This window comes from Leptodactylus fuscus, chromosome 1 (assembly GCF_031893055.1).
Source record: "Leptodactylus fuscus isolate aLepFus1 chromosome 1, aLepFus1.hap2, whole genome shotgun sequence".
Taxonomy (NCBI): Eukaryota; Metazoa; Chordata; class Amphibia; order Anura; family Leptodactylidae; genus Leptodactylus; species Leptodactylus fuscus.
The window spans coordinates 256,732,029-256,755,184 of record NC_134265.1 but is presented as its reverse complement, the minus strand read 5'-3'; the positions used below and the strand labels follow the sequence as shown (position 1 = coordinate 256,755,184).

At 39.9% G+C, this 23,156-nt stretch overlaps 1 protein-coding gene across 1 annotated transcript in view; it reads right to left on the bottom strand.

The window, feature by feature from the left end:
- ARHGEF38 (Rho guanine nucleotide exchange factor 38) overlaps window positions 1-23,156 on the bottom strand; it is an 80,522-nt gene that overhangs the window by 33,008 nt on the left and 24,358 nt on the right. The window contains exons 2-4 of the mRNA XM_075286158.1: window positions 12,263-12,450; window positions 8,650-8,773; window positions 4,302-4,449 (exon numbers count right to left, since the gene is read on the bottom strand). Coding sequence (XP_075142259.1) covers window positions 4,302-4,449; window positions 8,650-8,773; window positions 12,263-12,450 — 460 coding nt within the window. The remainder of the gene's footprint in view (window positions 1-4,301; window positions 4,450-8,649; window positions 8,774-12,262; window positions 12,451-23,156) is intronic.

Here is a 23,156-nt window from a genome sequence, read left to right as displayed (position 1 = left end):
ATCCATCCCTGGCGTAACTTCAACTTCGTCACTGATTCTTGAACATTATTCTCAAGAATCTGCTGATACTGAGTGGAATCCATGCGACCCTCAACTTTAACAAGATTCCCGATGCCGGCATTGGCCACACAGCCCCAAAGCATGATGGAACCTCCACCAAATATTACAGTGGGTAGCATGTGTTTTTCTTGGAATGCTGTTTCTTTTTGGACGCCATGCATAACACCTTTTTTTATAACCAAACAACTCAATTTTTGTTTCCAAAATGAAGCTGCCTTGTCCAAATGTGCTTTTTCATACCTCAGGCAACTCTATTTGTGGCGTACGTGCAGAAACGGCTTCTTTCTCATCACTCTCCCATACAGCTTCTATTTGTGCAAAGTGCGCTGTATAGTTGACCGATGCACAGTGACACCATCTGCAGCAAGATGATGCTGCAGCTCTTTGGAGGTGGTCTGTGGATTGTCCTTGACTGTTCTCACCAATCTTCTTCTCTGCCTTTCTGATATTTTTCTTGGCCTGCCACTTCTGGGCTTAACAAGAACTGTCCCTGTGGTCTTCCATTTCCTTACTATGTTCCTCACAGTGGAAACTGACAGGTTAAATCTCTGAGACAACTTTTTGTATCCTTCCCCTGAACAACTATGTTGAACAATCTTTGTTTTCAGATCATTTGAGAGTTGTTTTGAGTAGCCCATGATGCCACTCTTCAGAGGAGATTCAAATAGGAGATCAACTTGCAATTGGCCACCTTAAATACCTTTTCTTATGATTGGATACATCTGGCTATGAAGTTCAAAGCTCAATGAGGTTACAAAACCAATTTTGTGCTTCAGTAAGTCAGTAAAAAGTAGTTAGGGGAATTCAAATCAATAAAATGATAAGGGTGCCCATACTTTTGCACCGGTCAAATTTTGGTTTAATGCATATTGCACATTTTCTGTTAGTACAATAAACCTCATTTCAATCCTGAAATATTACTGTGTCCATCAGTTATTAGATATATCAAACTGAAATGGCTGTTGCAAACACCAAAATATTTAGAACAAAAAATGATTAAGATTAATAGGGGTGCCCAAACATTTTCATAGGACTGTATACACAATCTTGTGGCTACTACATAAGTTCATAATATCCTTATTGGGCTAAAGGCAATACCATAGTCTTTGGCCCACTATCAAGCATCTGGGGCCCCAAGTTGATGGGTGTGTGAGGTCTTCTGGTTCTGACATTACATCTCAGTATGCAATGACTGACAAAACTTCGGCAGATAGACACAGTTAGGATTGACAGTCATAGTTTGATGTGAGGGACAGAGTACTTTGTGGAATTGTAACTAAAAACACAAAACTACTAAGATTTCTGAAGAACTGAATGCAAGTTTAAGGGACCAGGATCACTGAAAAATGTCAGACATGCACTGCACAAATATGATATGCATGGGAGTGCTGTAATAGCCAAGATAAAGTCAAAGTCAAGTTAAAACAGGGTGCTCAAGTTATCTTGTTCAACCTCTTTACACCCATTAGTGGCCCTCTCACAATATGATGCACCTTTAGTTACCCTCACATACTATAATGACCCATTAGTGCCCACACAGTATTTCCCACATCTGCGCCATGTGTTTTATAACTGATCGCTTCGTCCCTATTCTGTTATGCTCCGACATCTGCACCGTCCATAAATTGGCTGATGGGGACTGTACATGTCACCCAACCTCCTCCACTGCTCCTGCAGAGAACAGTGTGCTACTATACCAGAGACTGAGTGATATGTAGAGTCACAGGGTCCTCTGCTCACTGCCAAGCTATGGATAGTGTCCGTTCAAAATCTCGCACGGACATTAGGAGCGGACACTAGCTGTGTCCGTGACACTTGTCATTCATTTAAATGGCGATCGGATGCATTCACTGTCCGCTTGTAAAGATGTCCGACTTTTCAAGCGGACAGAAAAACCCGACAGGTAGGTTTTTTCTGTCCGCTTGAAAAGTCGGACATCTTTACATGCGGACAGTGAAGGAAGGGCACGGAGTGCAAAAGAACGCACCCGATCGCCATTTAAATGAATGACAAGTGTCACGGACACAGCTAGTGTCCGCTCCTAATGTCCGTGCCAGATTATGAGCGGACACTAGGAGCGGACACTACCTGTCGGACACTGACGGTAGTGTGAACGCCCCCTTACCTTATGATGCTGGAAAATGGACAAGTGGTTGCAAAAGAGGGCTACAAAGATCATGAGCAAGATTTACTACTGTAAAAATGTAGACTGAAGACTAAAGACTCTCACTGAGAGCTGGAAATGTATGATATAATAATGTGACTGTAATGAATCAGAATAGTAATAATAAGAAGCGTCATGGCAAAATCTGCATAATAGCAAAAAATCTAAATCTCTATAGAAACTAATTTAAAAAATTCAGTACCATTTGTAGATTCATATTTAATGGCGCTTTACCCTCAGGACAATTGTTTCTTCACTGAATACACTTATATAAGAAGCAGTACACATTGCTTTTTCTTTTACAGTTATGCTAGGTTCACATTAGTGCCAATAACCACTAAAATACACTATCGGAGCCAGCCAACATCAAGACAACAAAAGAGCTTGAGGGACCCCATCATGGGAACTGTCAGATGTCTGTCGAATATCCGTTCTTTTTAACTGAAATTCCTGGAAGTAAAATCGGGCTTGCAGGACTTTTCATCTTGCGATTTTACAAAGATCTGCAGCAGACAGACATCCAGTGCAGATGTGAACTGGGACTTATTTATTTAAAGAAAAAACTGTGTGTGTCGCATTAAATAACATACGTAAAGTGCTTAACATTAAAGGGAGTCGATCAAATTGAACCACAATGTTGTATTGGGCACTTTAATAGCTTTTCAGCGACATTTTACAGAAAATTCACTTTTTATCTCTATGTAAATTGGCTCCTTGGTGACCCCGAAGAATGGCCGGGCCTATTGGTACACCTGTGCTCTTTCTGCCTCCTTACTAGGGTTGAGCTGATCTTGAGATTTCAGGATCATTTTTAAAATCCGATTTCCACTCATTTTCCATTCGAACCCGATCCCGATTCCAATTCCAATCCTAATGCAAGTCAATGGGATTTTTTTAATAATCGAAGATCAGATTTTAAAAACGATCCTATTCACTACACAGCATGGAATCTAAAAATTGAACGCTTTAATTTTTAGACTCCACGCTGTGTAGTGATTAAAAAAAATCCTCTGGCTATTTAGTCCCCTCTGGTGTCCACTTACCTACACAGATCGCTGCCTCTCCCCGTTGTTCTCACTCCTCTTCTCTCTCATTTAGAGGCCTTCAGAGCGCTGTGCGTGCCCCTGCCTCCCTAGGCTAGTGTTAGAGATGCTGGGAGTAGGCGGGGCTTGTTGTGACTTAGGAGAGTGTGGGCGGGTACAGGGCGGGGAGACGTAAGTGCATCACTCACATTTCCCCTCCCAGGGAGCCTCGCTAGGGGCGTGCACAGCGCTCTGAAGGCCTGTAAATGAGAGAGAACCAGACTGAGAAGAACGGGGAGTGGCAGCGGATCTGTGCAGGTAAGTGGACTATTCTGTTTCTAGTGGACTATACTATTCTGTTTCTTCCCTGCTGTGCTACATCTGAGATGTAGATCTCAGATGTAGCAGAGCTGAGTATACGGTAAAGCAGGGATGAAGCAGAAGAGTAGATAGACAAGTAAATGTACAGTAATGCAGATGTTGCAGAGTCTAGTATACGGCACAGCAGGGAGGAAACACGCTCCCATAGGAATGAATGGACGCAGCCAGCAAGCAGGGGGTTAAGTGGCCGGATGCTGGCACAGGCTGTGTGCCGGCTGCATCCATTCATTCCTATGGGAGCGTGCTATTCGAAACGGCAGTTTCTAATAGTACTCGCTCATCTCTAGTAGCTAACATTGTTAGCTTTTCCCACAATACTTGGCCAGTAGCAAAGCATTGTGGGAAATAACCTCCGACCTCGATCCCACCTAAAAAGATCGGGATCGGAATTCCGATCGCGACCGTGAAATTTACTCATTTTTCCGATCCTGATCACTCAACCACTCCTTACACAAAGATCATAGTCATGGCATCCTTTATGGGCAGAAAAGACAATGGTAAAGGGCGATCTTTAAGGAGTAATGCCACAAATAATATTTATCCTTGTATTTTAACTCTGCTGTCAATAACAGATGTGAGAAAAGTGGGCGAACCCACACTGGAAGCAGTCATACAAAACTAAAGCATGAAATGTTCAGAAGAAACAGGAAAAAACTATGTGAGCATAGTCTTACTTTAATGATTGTATGCACTGTCTTAAATAGTCCCTCATTTCTGGTTCTTTCTCGTAGGACTCCAGTAGAGTATGGGCTTCATCATGGTTATAGCAGTAGACCTTGTACACATCTTCTAGTGGAAATTTAATCTCCAGAAACAATTCACCTGCAGACAAGAATCAACACTTCTATGAGGACAATGACCCACATTTACTAATGCTCCCTATCATTTATGTTGTGCAATCTTAGATCAAGCTGTCAAAAAATTCTCCAAATTTATCACCATGGTGCACACTATGTGATAGACTTGTCAAATCTTCATAGACTTTGACAAAACCTCATTGCCTTGTCTGGGTACTTATTAAAATCTAACATACAAGAGGCAAACATTTGTTTCTGACAAAAATCAATACATTTATCTTTTTTTTTTTTTTTTTTTAAATGTGCAATTTATTTCAAAATTCTGGTGCAAAGACCACAGTGAATTGAACCAACAAGGCGCAAACATGTGTTTGGACACACATCAATACATTTATTTAAAAAATAAAAAAGTGTGCAATTTATTTTAGAATTCTGTTGCAAAGATCACAGTGAATATGGACCAATACCCTGCTGTCATCATGTACATACAATATGTTATTGTCTTCTAGCTGAGTCTAAAGAGAACTAGCAGGTTAATAGCGTATTAAACACAGTGACAAAATAAATAAGGAACATTTTCAGTGCTTTCCTATAATATGCCTTTTTTTTTTTTTTTTTAACACAGACATAGTGGGAAGAATTGCTTAGGTATGAATAGCCTTATATTCAGAATTTAAGCAGAATTCTGAGACCTGACACCAGCTTGGCTAAGCTGTTAAGTAGTTTGCTAAAATTCTGATCAGGAGAAAGGCAAAACTGTTCGGGGGTTAAAGTGATTCTCTGGATTTTGAGATTAATAAACCATTCTTTACTTGAATGGGAGCTTTGAAGTAAACCAGCTTGGCTATTACACAGTGTACAGAGCTATAAACCTTCTAGACTTCGGTCTCATTACACCTGGGGTATTCCTACTACTGTAGCTGCTACAATGAGCTGGTTGGTGAGGTGCCACGTGTCAGACCTCCACAGACCTGATATGATGGACCTATCTAAAGGATAGGTTATTATTATGGAAATCCTGAAAAACCCCTTAAAAACAGTGTTCTTGGTACTTGGTTCTTCGAACTATAGTGAGAGGGGAAGTAAAGGGGATCAGTAAAGGAGCACTGCATGAGGGTACATAAAAATGGGGCAGTATATTGTGCAAGAGCCAGTAAAGCGGGCATTATACTGTGCTGGCCTAGAAAAAGGGACATTTTACTTTGTGGGGCTTAGTAAAGGAGGCATTATACTGTGTGGTGACCAATAAAGGGGATGTTAGACTGTGTTGGGACTAGTATACCATAGAGGGACCAATAAAGAGGGCATTATGATGTGTGGGGTCATAAGAAGGGGTGTTATATTGTGTAGAGGACTGTAAAGCTCTGTATCTGCTCTCATAGCCTCCTTCAGATGGGGTAACTATGCACAAACTAAGTGCCCTCCAAAGACCTAAGATCCAGGCAGGGAAGGATGGCCCGGCCTGATTTTTATTTATATTTTCTGGCTGGCTAGTTTTGTTTCCTTGACACCTGGGCCTGAGGCACAACCTCTGCCTCAATGGAGTATTACTTGGCCTTCCACTTAGGTCTTAGTACCCCACGCACCTCCTGTAGTACCCTATGTTACCTCATTACATGATTATAGAGGAGGCCACATTCTACATGTCCCATAGTGTCCTCACTCTAGGGATTTATACCAAATTTTACTCCCAGTAGCTGTCCATCAACTACCTCAAACTTCCTTTGATAGATCTCTTCAGCTAAGGCATGTACTCAGAGACCAGTTCCCAGATGCGTAGGGCATTATGTCTTACTATCCTATGATCTCAAGGCCAGTGGGGAATAATCTCAGCCCTGTACACCCATCTTCTGGGCACTAAATTGAAATACGCGCAGCTGATAGTGGAGGGTAAATGGCAATTTCATGACTTTACTTGGAAGACTGGGTTGACACCCTAAAATCACTGTTTTTTGTGACCCCTGCAATTAATAACATAATGATTCAACTGTATTTTGTTCATCATTATTTTATCTCCCTGATGTACCTATACAATATGCACCATGTCCTGAATAATAAATTTCTCAGATGTGCCAGACTACACACTAATTTCCACATGGTCTGGGGTCTGGGACTGCCACAGTGTGGGCTTGTTACGGAAAGAAGGTATTGCCACACTGTCTAACATTACTATGATACCGATGCTGACTGCTCCAAGGGTCTGCCTTTTGGAGGAGATGACTGGCCACACTATATGCATATATTCCTATAAGAGTCCCTGATTCTTGCAAGAAAAGCTATTGCACTTAGCTGGATGGGAGATTAATTCCTGATAGTAGAACAATTGAAGAAACTTGTTACTGACCATCCAATACAAGAAAGTGGTGTAAAAACCTAGAGGTTGTCCCTAGAAATTCTCCAAAGTATAGTGTTTATGGTGTGACTTTCCACTAACCCTTTCTTCTCCCAAAGTATTATGGGCTAATCTTTCAACTAGACTAGGAAATCCCTGATAAATACTATCTGTAGTACTGGGCCGCTCACCAAGACTTCTCCCCGTTCTGATGGTTTCCTTAACTACACACTCTTGATGCTATTTCTGTAAATGTGCAATACATGTGCCTTTTTTAGTTAGATATCTTTACTGTATGTCTTAAGTGCTTTACACAATGTACTAGATGTACTACCTGTTTAGGGATCATTTAGTATTCCCAGCAAATGATCCACTGCTTCTATTGGACTGAAACATTCTATTCCTGTACTTCATTATTTATCTTACACTGTTTCATTTGCTTTTACCAACTGTATTGGCATGTTTTGTAATATATATATCACTACTGTGTGCACGCTGTATTGGATTTTGAGTTCAATATCACAATGTAAAAAAAAAAGCCCCCGTATCTACAACATTTGGGCAAAGGGGTGAGTGAATGATGATGTGTAATATCTGATTTCCTAGGGGGGCCCAATCAAACGTTTGCTATGGGGCCCATTCTTTCCTAGTTATACCCTTTTATGGACGTTAGCCATAGAAGTATACTCATAATTTGCTGTTGCTGATGCTGTCACCCATGACTAGTACCACTACCCATGATGTTGTCACCACAGGTCCTATAGGCTGCTGATAACACTGGGGAAGGTAATGGGGGCTTGATCACTATGAGAAAGGAGGAAACTATGGGCAGATGGTGGGTGAAGAGGACTAGAGGGAGAATATTTTGAGAGAGGTAGACGAGAAGCAGGGATGCATTTTTGCAGTAGAGCTGGAACAGAAGAGCTGGTCAACAGGACTCTAATAAATATGAGTTCACATGGTAATCTCATGCAGCAGAGACAGCATCGTACATACTCTATGTACTAAATAGCCAGATTTCCATTTTAAGCAGGCTACAATAGTAAGATGAGCCCCACATATTTGTAGCCTATGAACTTGTGATTTTAGATTGGTGGGAATTTGCTCATCTCAACATGCCATAGCTGAGATGGGAATTCTCGTGTCTAGGCCACCTGAGTTATTTGGGAGGTAAGGAAACCGCTAAATGCAGCTGTTCCGCAATGTTTTCATAAGTCCTATGATGGGCTGAGTATGCCGTTTCTGTAACTCCTCTTTACTTTTCCATAAGCAGCATAGCACAACTGTGTTCAACTGCTTACAAAATTCACAATCTCCTGGACAAGACCGAGATCCTTGTATTCCCATCTCAGCCATATCAGCCCCTGAATGTCCCTGAATTGTTGTCTTGACACCTTAACTGGCACCTAAAATGGTATAAATTTAGAGAAAAAGATGCACCACCCTTTCCAATACAATTATTAACTCTACTCGTATTGCATTGTATCATAAAAGAAAATTTAAATAGACAGCATTCTCTTATAAAACTTGTAATGTTTTTCTGTCCTCATACTCCAATGCAATGGCCAGATATTTCCAGTAATATGAATTACTGATGTAAATAAATATAAATTAATTTGCAACGTCTTAAAGAAGTTTCATTAAATAGTTTAAATCCACATAGCGACAGGTTAAACTTTCTTTCCATGTGAAAAGTTGTCCTCATTTTAAAAACATGAAGTCATGAATTTAATGACATTGAGTACTAGAGTTACACTGTGCTTCTATAGTATAATAGGGTGGCTCGCCATACAGAGTTCCTTTGTATAGAGAAAACTAGGAACTGACACATGACCAGCGCAGCCTGAAAATGGATACCTGCTGCATATGCAAGGAAAGCAAAAGTGTAAATACCTATCACTTGCAGCTCCGGCTCCACATCTGTTGTGGCTTCCTCCAACAAGGACACCATTTTGGCTGATATCTGGCAGACGGATTCAATGTTACTGAATAGTGCATCCACATCAAAGCGGTCTGACTGGGGAAGAAAGGTTTATAGGAGAGGTTTATTGAAAGTATACTACATATTGTACTTGGCTTACTTGTAGTCTGTATTGAAGTTGCTTTAACTCAACACCTAAAAGTCATATGGTTAATGAAGGGATCATATAATACTAGTGAGAATACTGAAAAGACAAATAAACTGAAAAAAGGCTCCAGTTGTCCATGTCCTCTAATCCATTGTGTAGAAAAGCTATGACTAATGGAAAGCTGTGGAATCACTATGTGCTTCATTGAATGCTGGAACTGAAGAAGGACATTGGATTGTATTCATTTATTGGTATGGGTGCCTTTTTCTCATGTGGTAAAGTGTGGCTCCAATTATATACACTGCTCAAAAAAATCAACACTCAACACCTCCTAGCTCCGAATGAATGAAATATTCTCATTGAATACTTTGTTCTGTACAAAGTGGAATGTGATGTCCACAAAATAACACAAAAATCATCAATGGAAATCAAATTTATTAACGAATGGAGGACTGGATTTGGAGTCACCCCCAAAATTAAAGTGGAAAAACACACTACAGGCTGATCCAACTTTGATGTAATGTGCTTAAAACATGTCATACTGAGGATCAGTAGTGTGTTTGGCCTCCACGTGCCTGTATGACCTCTCTACAACGCCTGGGCATGCTCCTGATGAGGTTGCGGATGGTCTCCTGAGGGATCTCCTCCCAGACCTGGACTAAAGCATCTGCCATCTTCTGGACAGTCTGAGGTGCAACATGACACGCTACCAGGAGACAAGCCAGTACTCCACGAGACGTGGAGCAGGCCGTAGGAGGGCAACAACCCAGCAGCAGGATTGCTACCTCCGCCTTTGTGCAAGGAGGAACAGGAGGAGCACTGCAAGAGCCCTGCAAAATGATCTCCAGCAGGCCACAAATGTGCATGTGTCTACACAAATGGTTAGAAACTGACTCCATGAGGATGGAATGAGGGCCCGACGTCCACAGATGGGGATTGTGCTCACAGCCCAACACCATTGCGGACACTTGGCATTTGCCACAGAACACCAGGATTGGCAACTTCGCCACTGGCGCCCTGTGCTCTTCACAGATGAAAGCAGGTTCACAATGAGCACATGTGACAGACGTGAGAGTCTGGAGACGACGGAGTCTGGAGACAGTGTGGAGAGCGATATGCTGTCTGCAACATCCTTCAGCATGACCGGTTTGGCAGTGGGTCAGTAATGGTGTGGGGTGGCATTTCTTTGGAGGGCCACACAGCCCTCAATGTGCTCACCAGAGGTAGCCTGACTGCCATTAGGTACCGAGATGAGATCCTCAGACACCTTGTGAGACCATATGCTGGTTCGGTTGGCCCTGGGTTCCTCTTAATGCAGGATAATGCCAGACCTCATATGGCTCGAGTGTGTCAGCAGTTCCTGCAAGATGAAGGCATTGAAGCTATGGACTGGCCCGCCAGTTCTCCAGACCTGAATCTGATTGAGCACATCTGGGACATTACGTCTCGCTCCATCCACCAACGACACATTGCACCACAAACTGTCCAGGATTTGGCAGATGCTTTAGTCCAGGTCTGGGAGGAGATCCCTCAGGAGACCATCCACAACCTCATGAGGAGCATGCCCAGGCGTTGTAGGGAGGTCATACAGGCACGTGGAGGCCACACACACTACTGAGCCTCATTTTGACATGTTTTAAGGACATTATATCAAAGTTGGATCAGCCTTTAGTGTGTTTTTCCCCTTTAATTTTGGGGGTGACTCCAAATCCAGGCCTCCATTGGTTAATAAATTTGATTTCCATTGATGATTTTTGTGTGATTTTGTTGTCATCACATTCAACTTTGTACAGAACAAAGTATTCAATGAGAACATTTCAATCATTCAGATCTAGGATGTGTTATATGAGTGTTCCTTTTATTTTTTTGAGCACTATATACAGTATATATATATATATATATACATATATATATATATATATATATATATATATATATATATTACATGTGACTATACAAAACTTTGTAATATATCTTATTTTAAAAATATGTTTCCTTCTTCAATCAAGCTACTTTTTATATTAATATATGGAGAAGTGAAGGAGGCTGCTGAAAAGCACAAGCGGATAACTGCTGCTGCTACACTCTGCTATTCTCTGAGTCAGGCAGCTCTATTAAAACTGCTTTGCTAGAGATGACAGGCTAACAGTACACAGAATGAAACATTGGTAGTCTGTTTTCTCCTTCTCTCACTCCTCTCTCCATAGAGTTCTCTGTGTGAGCTGGATACTGACTGTATGTTAAAAAAAAAAAAAAAGAGGAGGAAAGAAGCTTCATAAGTGAAAAAGGAAACAAATTTCTTTAACCCCTTCCCGACATGCGCCGTAATAGTACGGCGCGTGTCGGGTCTGTAACTATGGTGACCGCCCGGGAGCCGGGCGGCCGTCATAGCCGCCGGGTGTCTACTGCTTTAAGCAGTAGACAACCAGCTCTAAAAAAAATTTTAACACCGTTTTGGAATTTTTTTTAGGGGTCAAAATGTAAATATAACCATATAAATTTGGTATCCCTGGAACCGTACCGAAACACAGAATATAGGGGACATGTCATTTTGACTGCACAGTGAACGCCGTAAAACCAAAGCCCGTAAGAAAGTCACAGAAATGCATTTTTTCTTCAAATCCACCCCATTCTGAATTTTTTTCCTGCTTCCCAGTACATTATATAGAATAATTAATGGTGGCATCATGAAGAAAAAATTGTCCCGCAAAAATTAAGACCTCATATGACTCTGGGAGCGGAGAAATAAAAAAGTTATGGGGTTTAGAAGGAGGGGAGTCAAAAACGAAAATCAAAAAATGCCATCGGCGGGAAGGGGTTAATAAGATAGATTACAAATTTTCTTATATTCTTATACATGTACTGTTAATTTATGAAAAGTTTCATAATTAGATATATACTTTAAGCATAATAAAATCGGCTATCCTGCCTGATTGGTGGGGGTCAGATCTCTGGGACCCCAACAATCCCGCAATTGAAGGGGCCAAGGTTACTTCAGCTTTCTTTCTACACAGCAGCACTCCCATGTGTCCACTGTCCAAGGAACTGCAGAACAGCTCCTTCCAGGTGAATGTGGATGTGTAGTATTTGTATGTATATATGCCAGTGGACAGGAGTGATGCTCTGCAGACAAACAATGAAAAGGTATTGCAACTCTGCTACTCCTTTAGTTTGACGGAAACTGAATGGGGTCATATAAACAGGAGTTATCCTAATGTGAATTTCTCTTTCATTTTCTGTCCCATCAAAGACTGATCTTTACAAATATAAAATTTTCTTACTTTGACAAGAACTGCATTGTTTGCTATAAGAAAATTAAAGTGTTGGTTCTCCTTTGGGAATTGCAAACCAAGCAGTAAGAAACTTGCATATCTAGGTAAAGTTACTATGTGACTATACAGTATACTGGACTACTTAGTGAGAAAGTCATTACTCACATGGTGTTGTCTAAGTGGCTGGACAACTTCTCTGATGCAGAGCTCCAGGTCCGTCAGATAATCCTTTTCTGTTTGTATCAGCTCAGCAATAATTTTAGCCCTCTTGTCCATCTTTCTCCTTTGGACCTCCTCTGGGTCTTGAATTGGGGAAGTTGGAGCTGATGCTGCAATATTAGGTGCCATCTTTTCTGTATACAGAAATGAACATAATATCATCAGATATAAGATAAGAGTGCTGTTATATTCATTACACCAGTCTTAGCATAGACAAAGGTTTCTAGTATCAATTTATCTGGATCACTGAACTGCAGGATGGACCTGCTTCAATACGGTTTCACACACTCAACATGTACAACATGGCAATTTGATATGTCATAAAAGTTTGACTGCAGGGGATTTGAATGGTGAGGCTCCCAATGATCCAGAAAATGGGTTCAGGGTCACATGTGGGGACACATCTACACAACACTTCTCATTTTACATTACAGTTTATGGAGGATTCTGGAAACTTTGTCAGAGTGACAGACCATATGGCCAACTCTCTGCGGTGAATGGGAAACTTGTCACCACCGACTTTAGAACTGATGGTGATCTGGTGATGCTGGTACATATGAATTGTAGTAAACTCTCCGGTATGAGTAGTCTTAGTTCTACATATCCTTTATGGATGTAAACAATATTCCCATTCATTGCCAGAAAAAAAAAGGAAATAGCAAGGCATTAAAAAACAACATATATTAAAAAAGTTACATAACTTAAACTTTGTTTGCATAAAAGTGAAACTCATCTTTAAATGTCGTCACTATAGATGGGATCCTTGTTATCTGTAGTACAAAAAGCATCCTACACCTAGTGCCCCTCAAACCTTCACAGAGCTGTGCTACATACATGTACATATATGTCAATACAATTATAGCAATGCTGTTTGTACAGCATCTAACATGTAAAGTGCTTTTCCATTGCAAATTGTAGGATCGGAGATGTGGCTTTGCCTTTGTTTATGGTGTGAAGAGGGGTATAGAAGGCCTTTTTTCTTTCCAGGACTAGTTGTCAATCTATTTGGTAACAACTTGCACATTCTCCATCCAGGAGATCTTACAATGAATATGATGCATCTATTCAATAGGACAACTGTGGAGCGTAACAACTGCTTTATTGTACGTGGGACACTAGATGGAATTGGAGACCTTTCTTTATGAAGGTGCTGCCTGTAAGCAGATTAATTCTGCTGGGAAATTCAGTTTATGCTTCCTCAGCATAGGTTGCTGTATTTGATAATAAAGAACATGCATGATATCTTGACATTTAATTAGCCCAAATATGTGCCCATTTTTGTTTTTTTATCCTTGCACACAGATCCCTACAATACCTACCTGTAGCATAATAAATACCTATAAGTATAGACCTTCTAAAATGTGTTAATGGCTACGCTCACTAGTTGTCATGAACTCGTTATTATATAGTTAGATAGGTGATAAAATTGAGGAAAGATACAGGTGCATCAAGTCCAACCTATAGTCCTACCATTGAAAGGTACAACAGTCCCATGAAGGCACATGCTAAATGACCCATGTTATAGGGAATTTTCTGACTTCAAATATAGAAGTTAGATAATATATCCCTAGATCAAAACCCCAATCCCAGTAATCTAGTTCCAAAATGTTCATATTAAATCCATGAAAACTATACTGCCCCCCTTCCCTTAAATGGGTTGTGCTGTTATGGACACTTTTCCACTATCCTCAGGACAGGGGATAAGTGTCCAATCGATCGGGTTTGATTGTCAGTTTGCCCAATGATTACGAGGACTGGGGAACCAAAAGTCTTCTTAAAGCTTCTTTGTGAATGGAACACCATTGTGCTTGGGTGCCTGGTGCTCCATTGACTTCTATGGAGCTGCGTGCACTGGTAAAGATAACAGTGAAGAAAGCATCGCTCATGCAAGTGCACTGGCACTCCATTCCTCAAGGAGGCTTTAGTGAGACTGATCACTCCTGATCACTGGGGGAACTGCCCATCAGGTCCCCAATGAGTGAACACTTATCCCCTGTCCTGTGGATAATGAACAACCCCTTTAAGTTTGTTTAATGGATTAACCACCACAACCCAATGTATTAGAGAGTTCTATAATCTAGACATAGAGGATGCTCCTTGTCATTGTTACAGGCAAGATGGCTATTCTTAAAGGCTATTCACAATAATACAGTAATATTGTATAACTATAAATTTAGTAACAGAACTTTTTTCTTTTGCTATATAATCTATTCAGATTAGCCATTGATAAAGAGTTGATATTAAGAGCTGATAAATTATAGGGCAGAGTGTATTGGGTTTCTACATTAACCAATTTCTGTTCACCTCGGATGCATGAAATATAAGCGATGATGTAATCTTATCTTTTACTTACAGAAGGTATAGAAGACATAATGTTTCAGATAGTTAGTATAAGGCCTGAAGTTTTCTTGGAAGCTACAGTATGGTTTAGATTTGGAAATTGTTTACTGCGGAAACATTGAGAGGTGTAATGCTGAAAGCTATGTCCTGAGGTGATATGAGCTCATGTTTTCCTACACATCGCATGAGATTTCAAATCTTCTTTTCTTTGAGTCATACAACTTCCTAGTCACATAGATACATGCATCTGATGTTACATTCCTAAATATGGAAATACAGATCAGTACAGGGAGGAAAGACTATAGGATACAGGGCGTCCAAATAAGTCAGAATATTGGGGTCTGATCTGTACTTCAGGTATAGAAAACAATTGCTTATAGATAGATTTCTGATGTTGGTGATACTTGTTATACTGAATAGTAATTTATACTCATATTATTATTTATTCATGTTTACTGACTGTTTGACAAAATTAAGTTGTTTTTTCCATTTAAAATATAGACCAAACAAAAAGTTGCAACAGCAATCTGCTTGCACCAAAACTCTCTCTCTCATATATATATATATATATATATATATATATATATATATATATATATACAGTCCTATGAAAAAGTTTGGGCACCCCTATTAATCTTAATCATTTTTAGTTCTAAATATTTTGGTGTTTGCAGCAGCCATTTCAGTTTGATATATCTAATAACTGATGGACACAGTAATATTTCAGGATTGAAATGAGGTTTATTGTACTAACAGAAAATGCGCAATATGCATTAAACCAAAATTTGACCGGTGCAAAAGTATGGGCACCTCAACAGAAAAGTGACATTAATATTTAGTACATCCTCCTTTTGCAAAGATAACAGCCTCTAGTCACTTCCTGTAGCTTTTAATCAGTTCCTGGATCCTGGATGAAGGTATTTTGGACCATTTCTTTCTACAAAACAATTCAAGTTCAGTTAAGTTTGATGGTCGCCGAACATGGACAGCCTGCTCTCAAATGGTCTGAAAACAAAGATTGTTCAACATAGTTGTTCAGGGGAAGGATACAAAACGTTGTCTCAGAGATTTAACCTGTCAGTTTCCACTGTGAGGAACATAGTAAGGAAATGGAAGACCACAGGGACAGTTCTTGTTAAGCCCAGAAGTGGCAGGCCAAGAAAAATATCAGAAAGGCAGAGAAGAAGGACAGTGGGACTAAGGCAATCAGAGGCAGTGTGATGTTCTGGGAGGAAATCTATAGTGGCCAATGATATAATGTCTAAAATCTGACATGTTTATGTTAAAGAAAAAAATTAGAAGTTTTCTTCTTCCTATTCCTTATAAGGACATGGCTGCTGTATTTGAAAGACAGTGTCCCATCTGTTCATTGGTTGTGTCTGGTATTGCAGTCCAGTTTAAGTAAAGTAAACAACTTACCTTATCTTATTACATACTAGCTTCTGCCCGCGACTGCGTCTGCGTGTTGTCAACGTCAATGATCTGCCTGCTCCGGCATTTCGGCAGCAATCAAGCTGGCCTGCCGCTGAACTTGTTCCTCATGTCATGCCTGTGATTGTTCCGGTATCTCAGCAGCTTGCTGGGACACCATACAATGAGCGTGTTGGTGGTGGTGATGATCTGCCTGCTCCGGCGTTTCGCCTGCTCTAAGAGCCGTTTGACGAGCTAGCTTGCTCAATCCTCCTCAACTCCGCTTGAGGAGAAATCTGTTGCCTTCTGGCTACCTTCATAGTTGAAAAGTATAGAAAAAAATGTTCCAATATGCCACAATTAAATAAAACGTAACCTTTACTTCATATCAAAAAAGGTAAAAAGAGATATTACATCACCCATTCCGGACACATGATCATGATGGAGCTTACGCGTTTCAGGACACATACACGTCCCTTAGTCATTTTGGCTATGACTAAGGGACGTGTATGTGTCCTGAAACGCGTAAGCTCCATCATGATCGTGTGTCCTGAATGGATGATGTAATATCCCTTTGTATCTTTTTTGATATGGAGTATAGGTTACATTTTATTTAATTGTAGCATGATGGAACATTTTTTATATACTTTTCATGTCTGTTGGCTCCTTTGCAGTCTGGAGCAGTTCCCTAGTAGCCACACCCCGTCTCTGTAATTAACTGCCATACCAGGTTCTTTGTTTTTCTGTACCTTCATAGCTCTCATTTTCTGAGAATTTTGCAACAAATTATATTTTTGTTTTCCCAGCAAGTTTAAAATTGGGAAACTGCCAATTTGGATTAAAGGGGTTTTTCCATCTCAGTGTCTCAGCAGGCTGCCTGGAGTGTCTGCTTCATACTTCCTGTATTTGTCTCCCCCTTCCCTCTGGCAGAACAGGACACAGAACACATACAGATCAGATATGCAAATGATTGTTCAGAATGGACTCAGTATTATCTATATGTTTGCATATAGAGATAACAGACCAGGCTTTATCAGCAAACTGCAATTAGCCTGCCGGCAAGAGCAGTTTATTTAAATGTAGATTGTGAGCCCCACATAGAGCTCACAATGTACAGCTTTTCCCTATCAGTATGTCTTTGGAATATGGGATGGAAATCCATGCAAATATGGGGAGAATATATAAACTCCTTGCAGACGTTTTTTTGCCATTGGCGGGATTTGACCACCAGGACTCCAGCGCTGCAAGGCTGCAGTGCTAACCACTGAGCCACCGTGTGGCCCCTAAGAGCAGTTTATTATTAGTAGGATACACAAATTGATAATAGTCGTGAGGCCATGTCATTTACCGGGATAAAAAGTAGCCTATGTGTTAATCGAGGTTACAAACTATCTATGTGCCAAATTGCATCCAAATCCGTTCAGCTGTTTTTGCGTGATTGAGTAACAAACATTCAAACTTTCACATTTATAATAGTAAGGATTATAATAGTAAGGATAATAGTAAGGATTTATTATTATTATTATTATTATTATTATTATTAGAGGAAGGATTCAATAAGTGCATATCTTATGCATAATAGTAATAACATATATATTACATCCTATTAGTAGTGAGTATATTTTATACATGTTGAAACAAATATTTGGTGCTTATGTAATTTCCTCTCATTCAAGATTTGTGCAAGAATATTATTATAACTTTGCTACCTAAATAAATATTCATCATATTTCTAAAAATAACTATAGAACCATATAATGATTACGTAATGATAAGTCATATCTTTAACAGGTTACATCTTCAGACAGTTTCCAAATTATCTTTTTATTCTGGTCTATCATTTCAACCATTAAATAATATCTTGTATCCTTGTATTGGCAATGTGCTATCTACATGAAGTTCAGCTGTGTTAAGATATAACCAAACTTTTCCATTAAAGGGCAACACACATAAAGAGTCTAGTGATGTACACACATTAGACAGTAACATATGCAGATGTAGTAACCTATATTCCTGTATCATGTTGGTCTGCTATGTGGTTTATCTATCGTAGACCTAACTTTAGTTCTTCCAGAATTTCTACAAATGCATAGCTAACAAAGCTTCAATATTATTCAAATTAATCTATTGTTTTAGGGACTAAACTATGTGGGAGATGCCAAACAAAAATGAAGTTTCTATAGCAATGTGGCATATCAAAGTAGCTGAATCTAGAAATTATTGCTGACAATCTGCAATCACAGAAACACATCTTCCACATACGGAAATTGTCAGTTATTGTGGTTAGATGGGATTTGTAATACATATTTTAACAGAATTTCTAGATAGATATCTTTATATATTGTTATGCAAAAATGAGCTAACAATTGAGTTCCTAAGCTCATGTGAATGTTGTGATGATTATTTTGGTAGCCTAAAGATTATTCGATTTGCTGCAATTTTAACTTGTTTCTATTTGCAGCCATTGTATTTGTTGTGCTTATTTTAGAGGTTTAAGTAGTCGAACCAGGTGGATGTTAAAAGCTGTGACAGCTCTGTATTATTTGCTTTAATTGGTGATTTGCCAGGTCTCTAAATAGTCTTCGTTATAAATGTCCTATTATTTTGCTGCTGTAGAACCTTTGTAACTCCTTCTCATAGATAACTAACCTGCTGCTTATAACAAAGATCCCAAACCACAATGTTCCTGGCTGTGTCAGCTCTGCCTGCTCTCCCCTAGGCAAGGGGAAATGGTTTTATATGCAGAGCCAAGAGAGGAAAAGGGTCCAAATCTTTAGGGTAAGCAAATTACACAGGCTGAACTGTATCAAATTGTAGCTAGAAAGGAAAGTATGCACAACATAACTTGTCAACAGGGGACAATGGGACAATGGTGCAATCACATATGCTGTGTAACAGTGTAAGGGCAGGGCTCCATGTGGTATAAACAACGTGATTTTCCCGTGGCGGAAACTCTGCGGAAAAAAATCGCAGCGTTTTACAGTCAGAGCAAAGTGGATAAGATTCTAGTGAATCCCATGCCCACTTTGTGGTAAAAACCACAGTGTGGACATGCAGTGATTTCCAAAACTGACGTGGATTTCGAAATCGTAGCATGTCAATTATACCTACCGAAACACCAGCGGTTTCCCCATTGGTATAATCGTAAACTCTGCAAACTTTCTGTCTAAAGCGCTGCCGTCGCAGTTTTTCTTGCAGCGCTTTTTTGCTGCAGGACACCATGTGGGGCCTTAAACCCTAAGCAGATGCTAAAAGAAACCTTACTCTTCACCATAACTTTCTGTTAGCAGAAGGTAGAAGGTCTTTCATGGGCTGTAAAAGGGAAGCCAGGATCTGAAGCTGTGCTTATACAGGAGAGCCAGTGAAGATGGCAGAATCCTGAAGACACAAACCTCACATCTATTACTTACAGGTATATGTTCACATATCTAAAATTTAAAGAAGAAGTTAAAGGGATGCTATCATTAAAACACAATTTTTTTGTGACTAACACGTAGGAATAGCCTTAAGAAAGGCTATTTTTCTCCTACCTTTAGATGTCTTCTCTGCACTGCCGTTCGGTACAAATCCTGGTTTTTGTCAGTATGCAAATGAGTTCTCTCATAGCACTGGGGGTGGTCCCCAGCGTTCAAACCACACTGGGGTGTCCTCAATGCTGTAAGAGAAATCTCCAGTGCCGCCTCCATCTTCTTCAGGAATGGCCTCTTCACGCATCTTCTTCCACCGCCGAGGGTCAAACTTCTAGGCCTTGGGCAGGGCCGATTGCGCATGCCCGCAGCCACAAGAACAATCACAGTTTACACAGTAAGTAAGCGGCCATTTCCCTTTTAGAATAGCCTTTCTTAAGGCTATTGCGACGTCTTAGTCACAAAAAATTGCGTTTTAATGATAGGATCCCTTTAAGAATGCAGCCTAAACCTTTGCTGCAAGATTATAACTAACATGTAACATATAATCACTAACAAATAAAAATGTTTTACCAAGACAAAGGTGTCCATAGCCTTAGAGAGAGTATCCTGCATTAGGCTAAAGCTGCAACAAAAAACCTCTGTTTCTGGAATGTGGGTCTGTTGTCGAACCGCATTGAGCCAAAGCAAGTTGTGGATTGTGCAAAAAGGAGAAGTATATATGCTTCTTCTGTATTCCCATTTCTTTTTGTATCCACACCTGGGTTTGGCTCAAAACATGACAGCAAAATATGCTACAAAAAAGTAGCTTTTCTGCAATGTGGGACCTGGTAATATTTATTCTTTTGTGACAGTTCCAGTTCCCAAATAAGTTCTTCACATTAAAGCAGATGAGGTGCAGCCCAGTATCTACAGCACTAACCACTTAGTGTCTGTACATAGCAGTATAAAGAAATGAATAACACTTATTTTAATATATTTCACCCCCATGTCAACTGACCACTTGTTCCAGCCTTATGTTTGGCGAAGTTTGGTGTATTTTAAACAGATCGGTTAGTTTTTTAGGCTAAAAAATGCTGTGGGAATAACCATGGTGCATCATAGTTTTTCCCACAGTGCTTTTCACAGAAAAGGGAGGAAGAGGTTTCCTCTGCAGACCTTCAGCTTCCATTATACGTATAGGGAAACCGCCGGCTTTTCCATAAGTATAATTGACATGCTGCATTTTCCAATACTGCAATGGTTTGGGGGATTGCAGTATTTCCACTGTGCATGTATTCATTAGAATCCCATCCACTTTGCAGTGACTAAGGTCTAGCGAATCCCGTCCACACGTTGCAGAAGAATATGCACAGTGGAAATACTGTGATCTCCAAAACAGTCACGGCTTTGGAAATCACAGCATGTCAATTATACATATGGAAATGCTGGCACCCTATAGGTGTAATGGAAGAAGAAAGGAAACCTCTGCAGACTTTGTGTGAAAAGTGGTGCAGGAAAAACTGCCATGTGTTGCTGCTGTGGTTTTTCCCGCATTGCTTTTTGCACTACATGGGGTCTTAGCCTTAAAGAGTTTTATTGGCTTTTTTTCAGATTGATTCATATAAATACCATATTTCTGGCTCTGTCTTCTCGTGTAAAAAATAATGAATGCCATTTAGGGGGACGAAAGGCATCTTTTACATTTTATCACAATTGTTCAAAAATTGCTAAATTTTGCAGAGACTTGCAGTAAAACCTCATACTTGTTAAACATACAGTCCTATGAAAAAGTTTGGGCACCCCTATTAATCTTAATCATTTTTTGTTCTAAATATTTTGGTGTTTGCAACAGCCATTTCAGTTTGATATATCTAATAACTGATGGACACAGTAATATTTCAGGATTGAAATGAGGTTTATTGTACTAACAGAAAATGTGCAAACTCAATAAAAATATTAAAAAAAAAAAAAAAAAAAAAAAGAAAATGTGCAATATGCATTAAACCAAAATTTGACCGGTGCAAAAGTATGGGCACCCTTATCATTTTATTGATTTGAATTTCCCTAACTACTTTTTACTGACTTACTGAAGCACAAAATTGGTTTTGTAACCTCATTGAGCTTTGAACTTCATAGCCAGATGTATCCAATCATAAGAAAAGGTATTTAAGGTGGCCAATTGCAAGTTGATCTCCTATTTGAATCTCCTCTGAAGAGTGGCATCATGGGCTACTCAAAACAACTCTCAAATGATCTGAAAACAAAGATTGTTCAACATAGTTGTTCAGGGGAAGGATACAAAAAGTTGTCTCAGAGATTTAACCTGTCAGTTTCCACTGTGAGGAACATAGTAAGGAAATGGAAGACCACAGGGACAGTTCTTGTTAAGCCCAGAAGTGGCAGGCCAAGAAAAATATCAGAAAGGCAGAGAAGAAGAATGGTGAGAACAGTCAAGGACAATCCACAGACCACCTCCAAAGAGCTGCAGCATCATCTATATGCATGGCGTCCAAAAAGAAACAGCATTCCAAGAAAAACACTTGCTACCCACTGTAAAATTTGGTGGAGGTTCCATCATGCTTTGGGGCTGTGTGGCCAATGCCGGCATCGGGAATCTTGTTAAAGTTGAGGGTCGCATGGATTCCACTCAGTATCAGCAGATTCTTGAGAATAATGTTCAAGAATCAGTGACAAAGTTGAAGTTACGCCGGGGATGGATATTTCAGCAAGACAATGATCCAAAACACCGCTCCAAATCCTCAGGCATTCATGCAGAGGAACAATTACAATGTTCTGGAATGGCCATCCCAGTCCCCAGACCTGAATATCATTGAACATCTGTGGGATGATTTGAAGCGGGCTGTCCATGCTCGGCGACCATCTAACTTAACTGAACTTGAATTGTTTGTCCAAAATACCTTTATCCAGGATCCAGGAACTGATTAAAAGCTACAGGAAGGGACTAGAGGCTGTTATCTTTGCAAAAGGAGGCTCTACTAAATATTAATGTCACTTTTCTGTTGAGGTGCCCATACTTTTGCACCGGTCAAATTTTGGTTTAATGCATATTGCACATTTTCTGTTAGTACAATAAACCTCATTTCAATCCTGAAATATTACTGTGTCCATCAGTTATTAGATATATCAAACTGAAATGGCTGTTATAAACACCAAAATATTTAGAACTAAAAATGATTAAGATTAATAGGGGTGCCCAAACTTTTTCATAGGACTGTATCTAAACCTGTCAGATCTATGAGATGACAATCACAGCATACACGAGTCAAAATGGGCTTTAACTGGGGCACAGACATGGCTTGTGTGTAAAATATTATCTTCTGTTTGATGAGACAAATACATCAAAAGCCTAAACAAATGTAGTAACATGAGATTAGCTCCACGAAAGGACATCTAGATTAAACAGAGGTAAACAGATTCTGCCTCCCCAGATTGTGGTATTGTCTGTGTCATCCATCTATTTGTCCTGCACAACAACAAGCAGAGCCCATACCAGTTTATAAAGTCCACCTTGCCTAGCCAGTTTGGGCATATTTGGATACACAGGTAGTCTGAATAATTTCCCACAACTCTGTTTACAGTATGCTGCTGACAGGACGGCTCACATAGCATGATGCAAATATCCTCCCTTGGTACACACATTACAAACAGGAACTACAATGTCATCTCAGTGTACTGGGCTC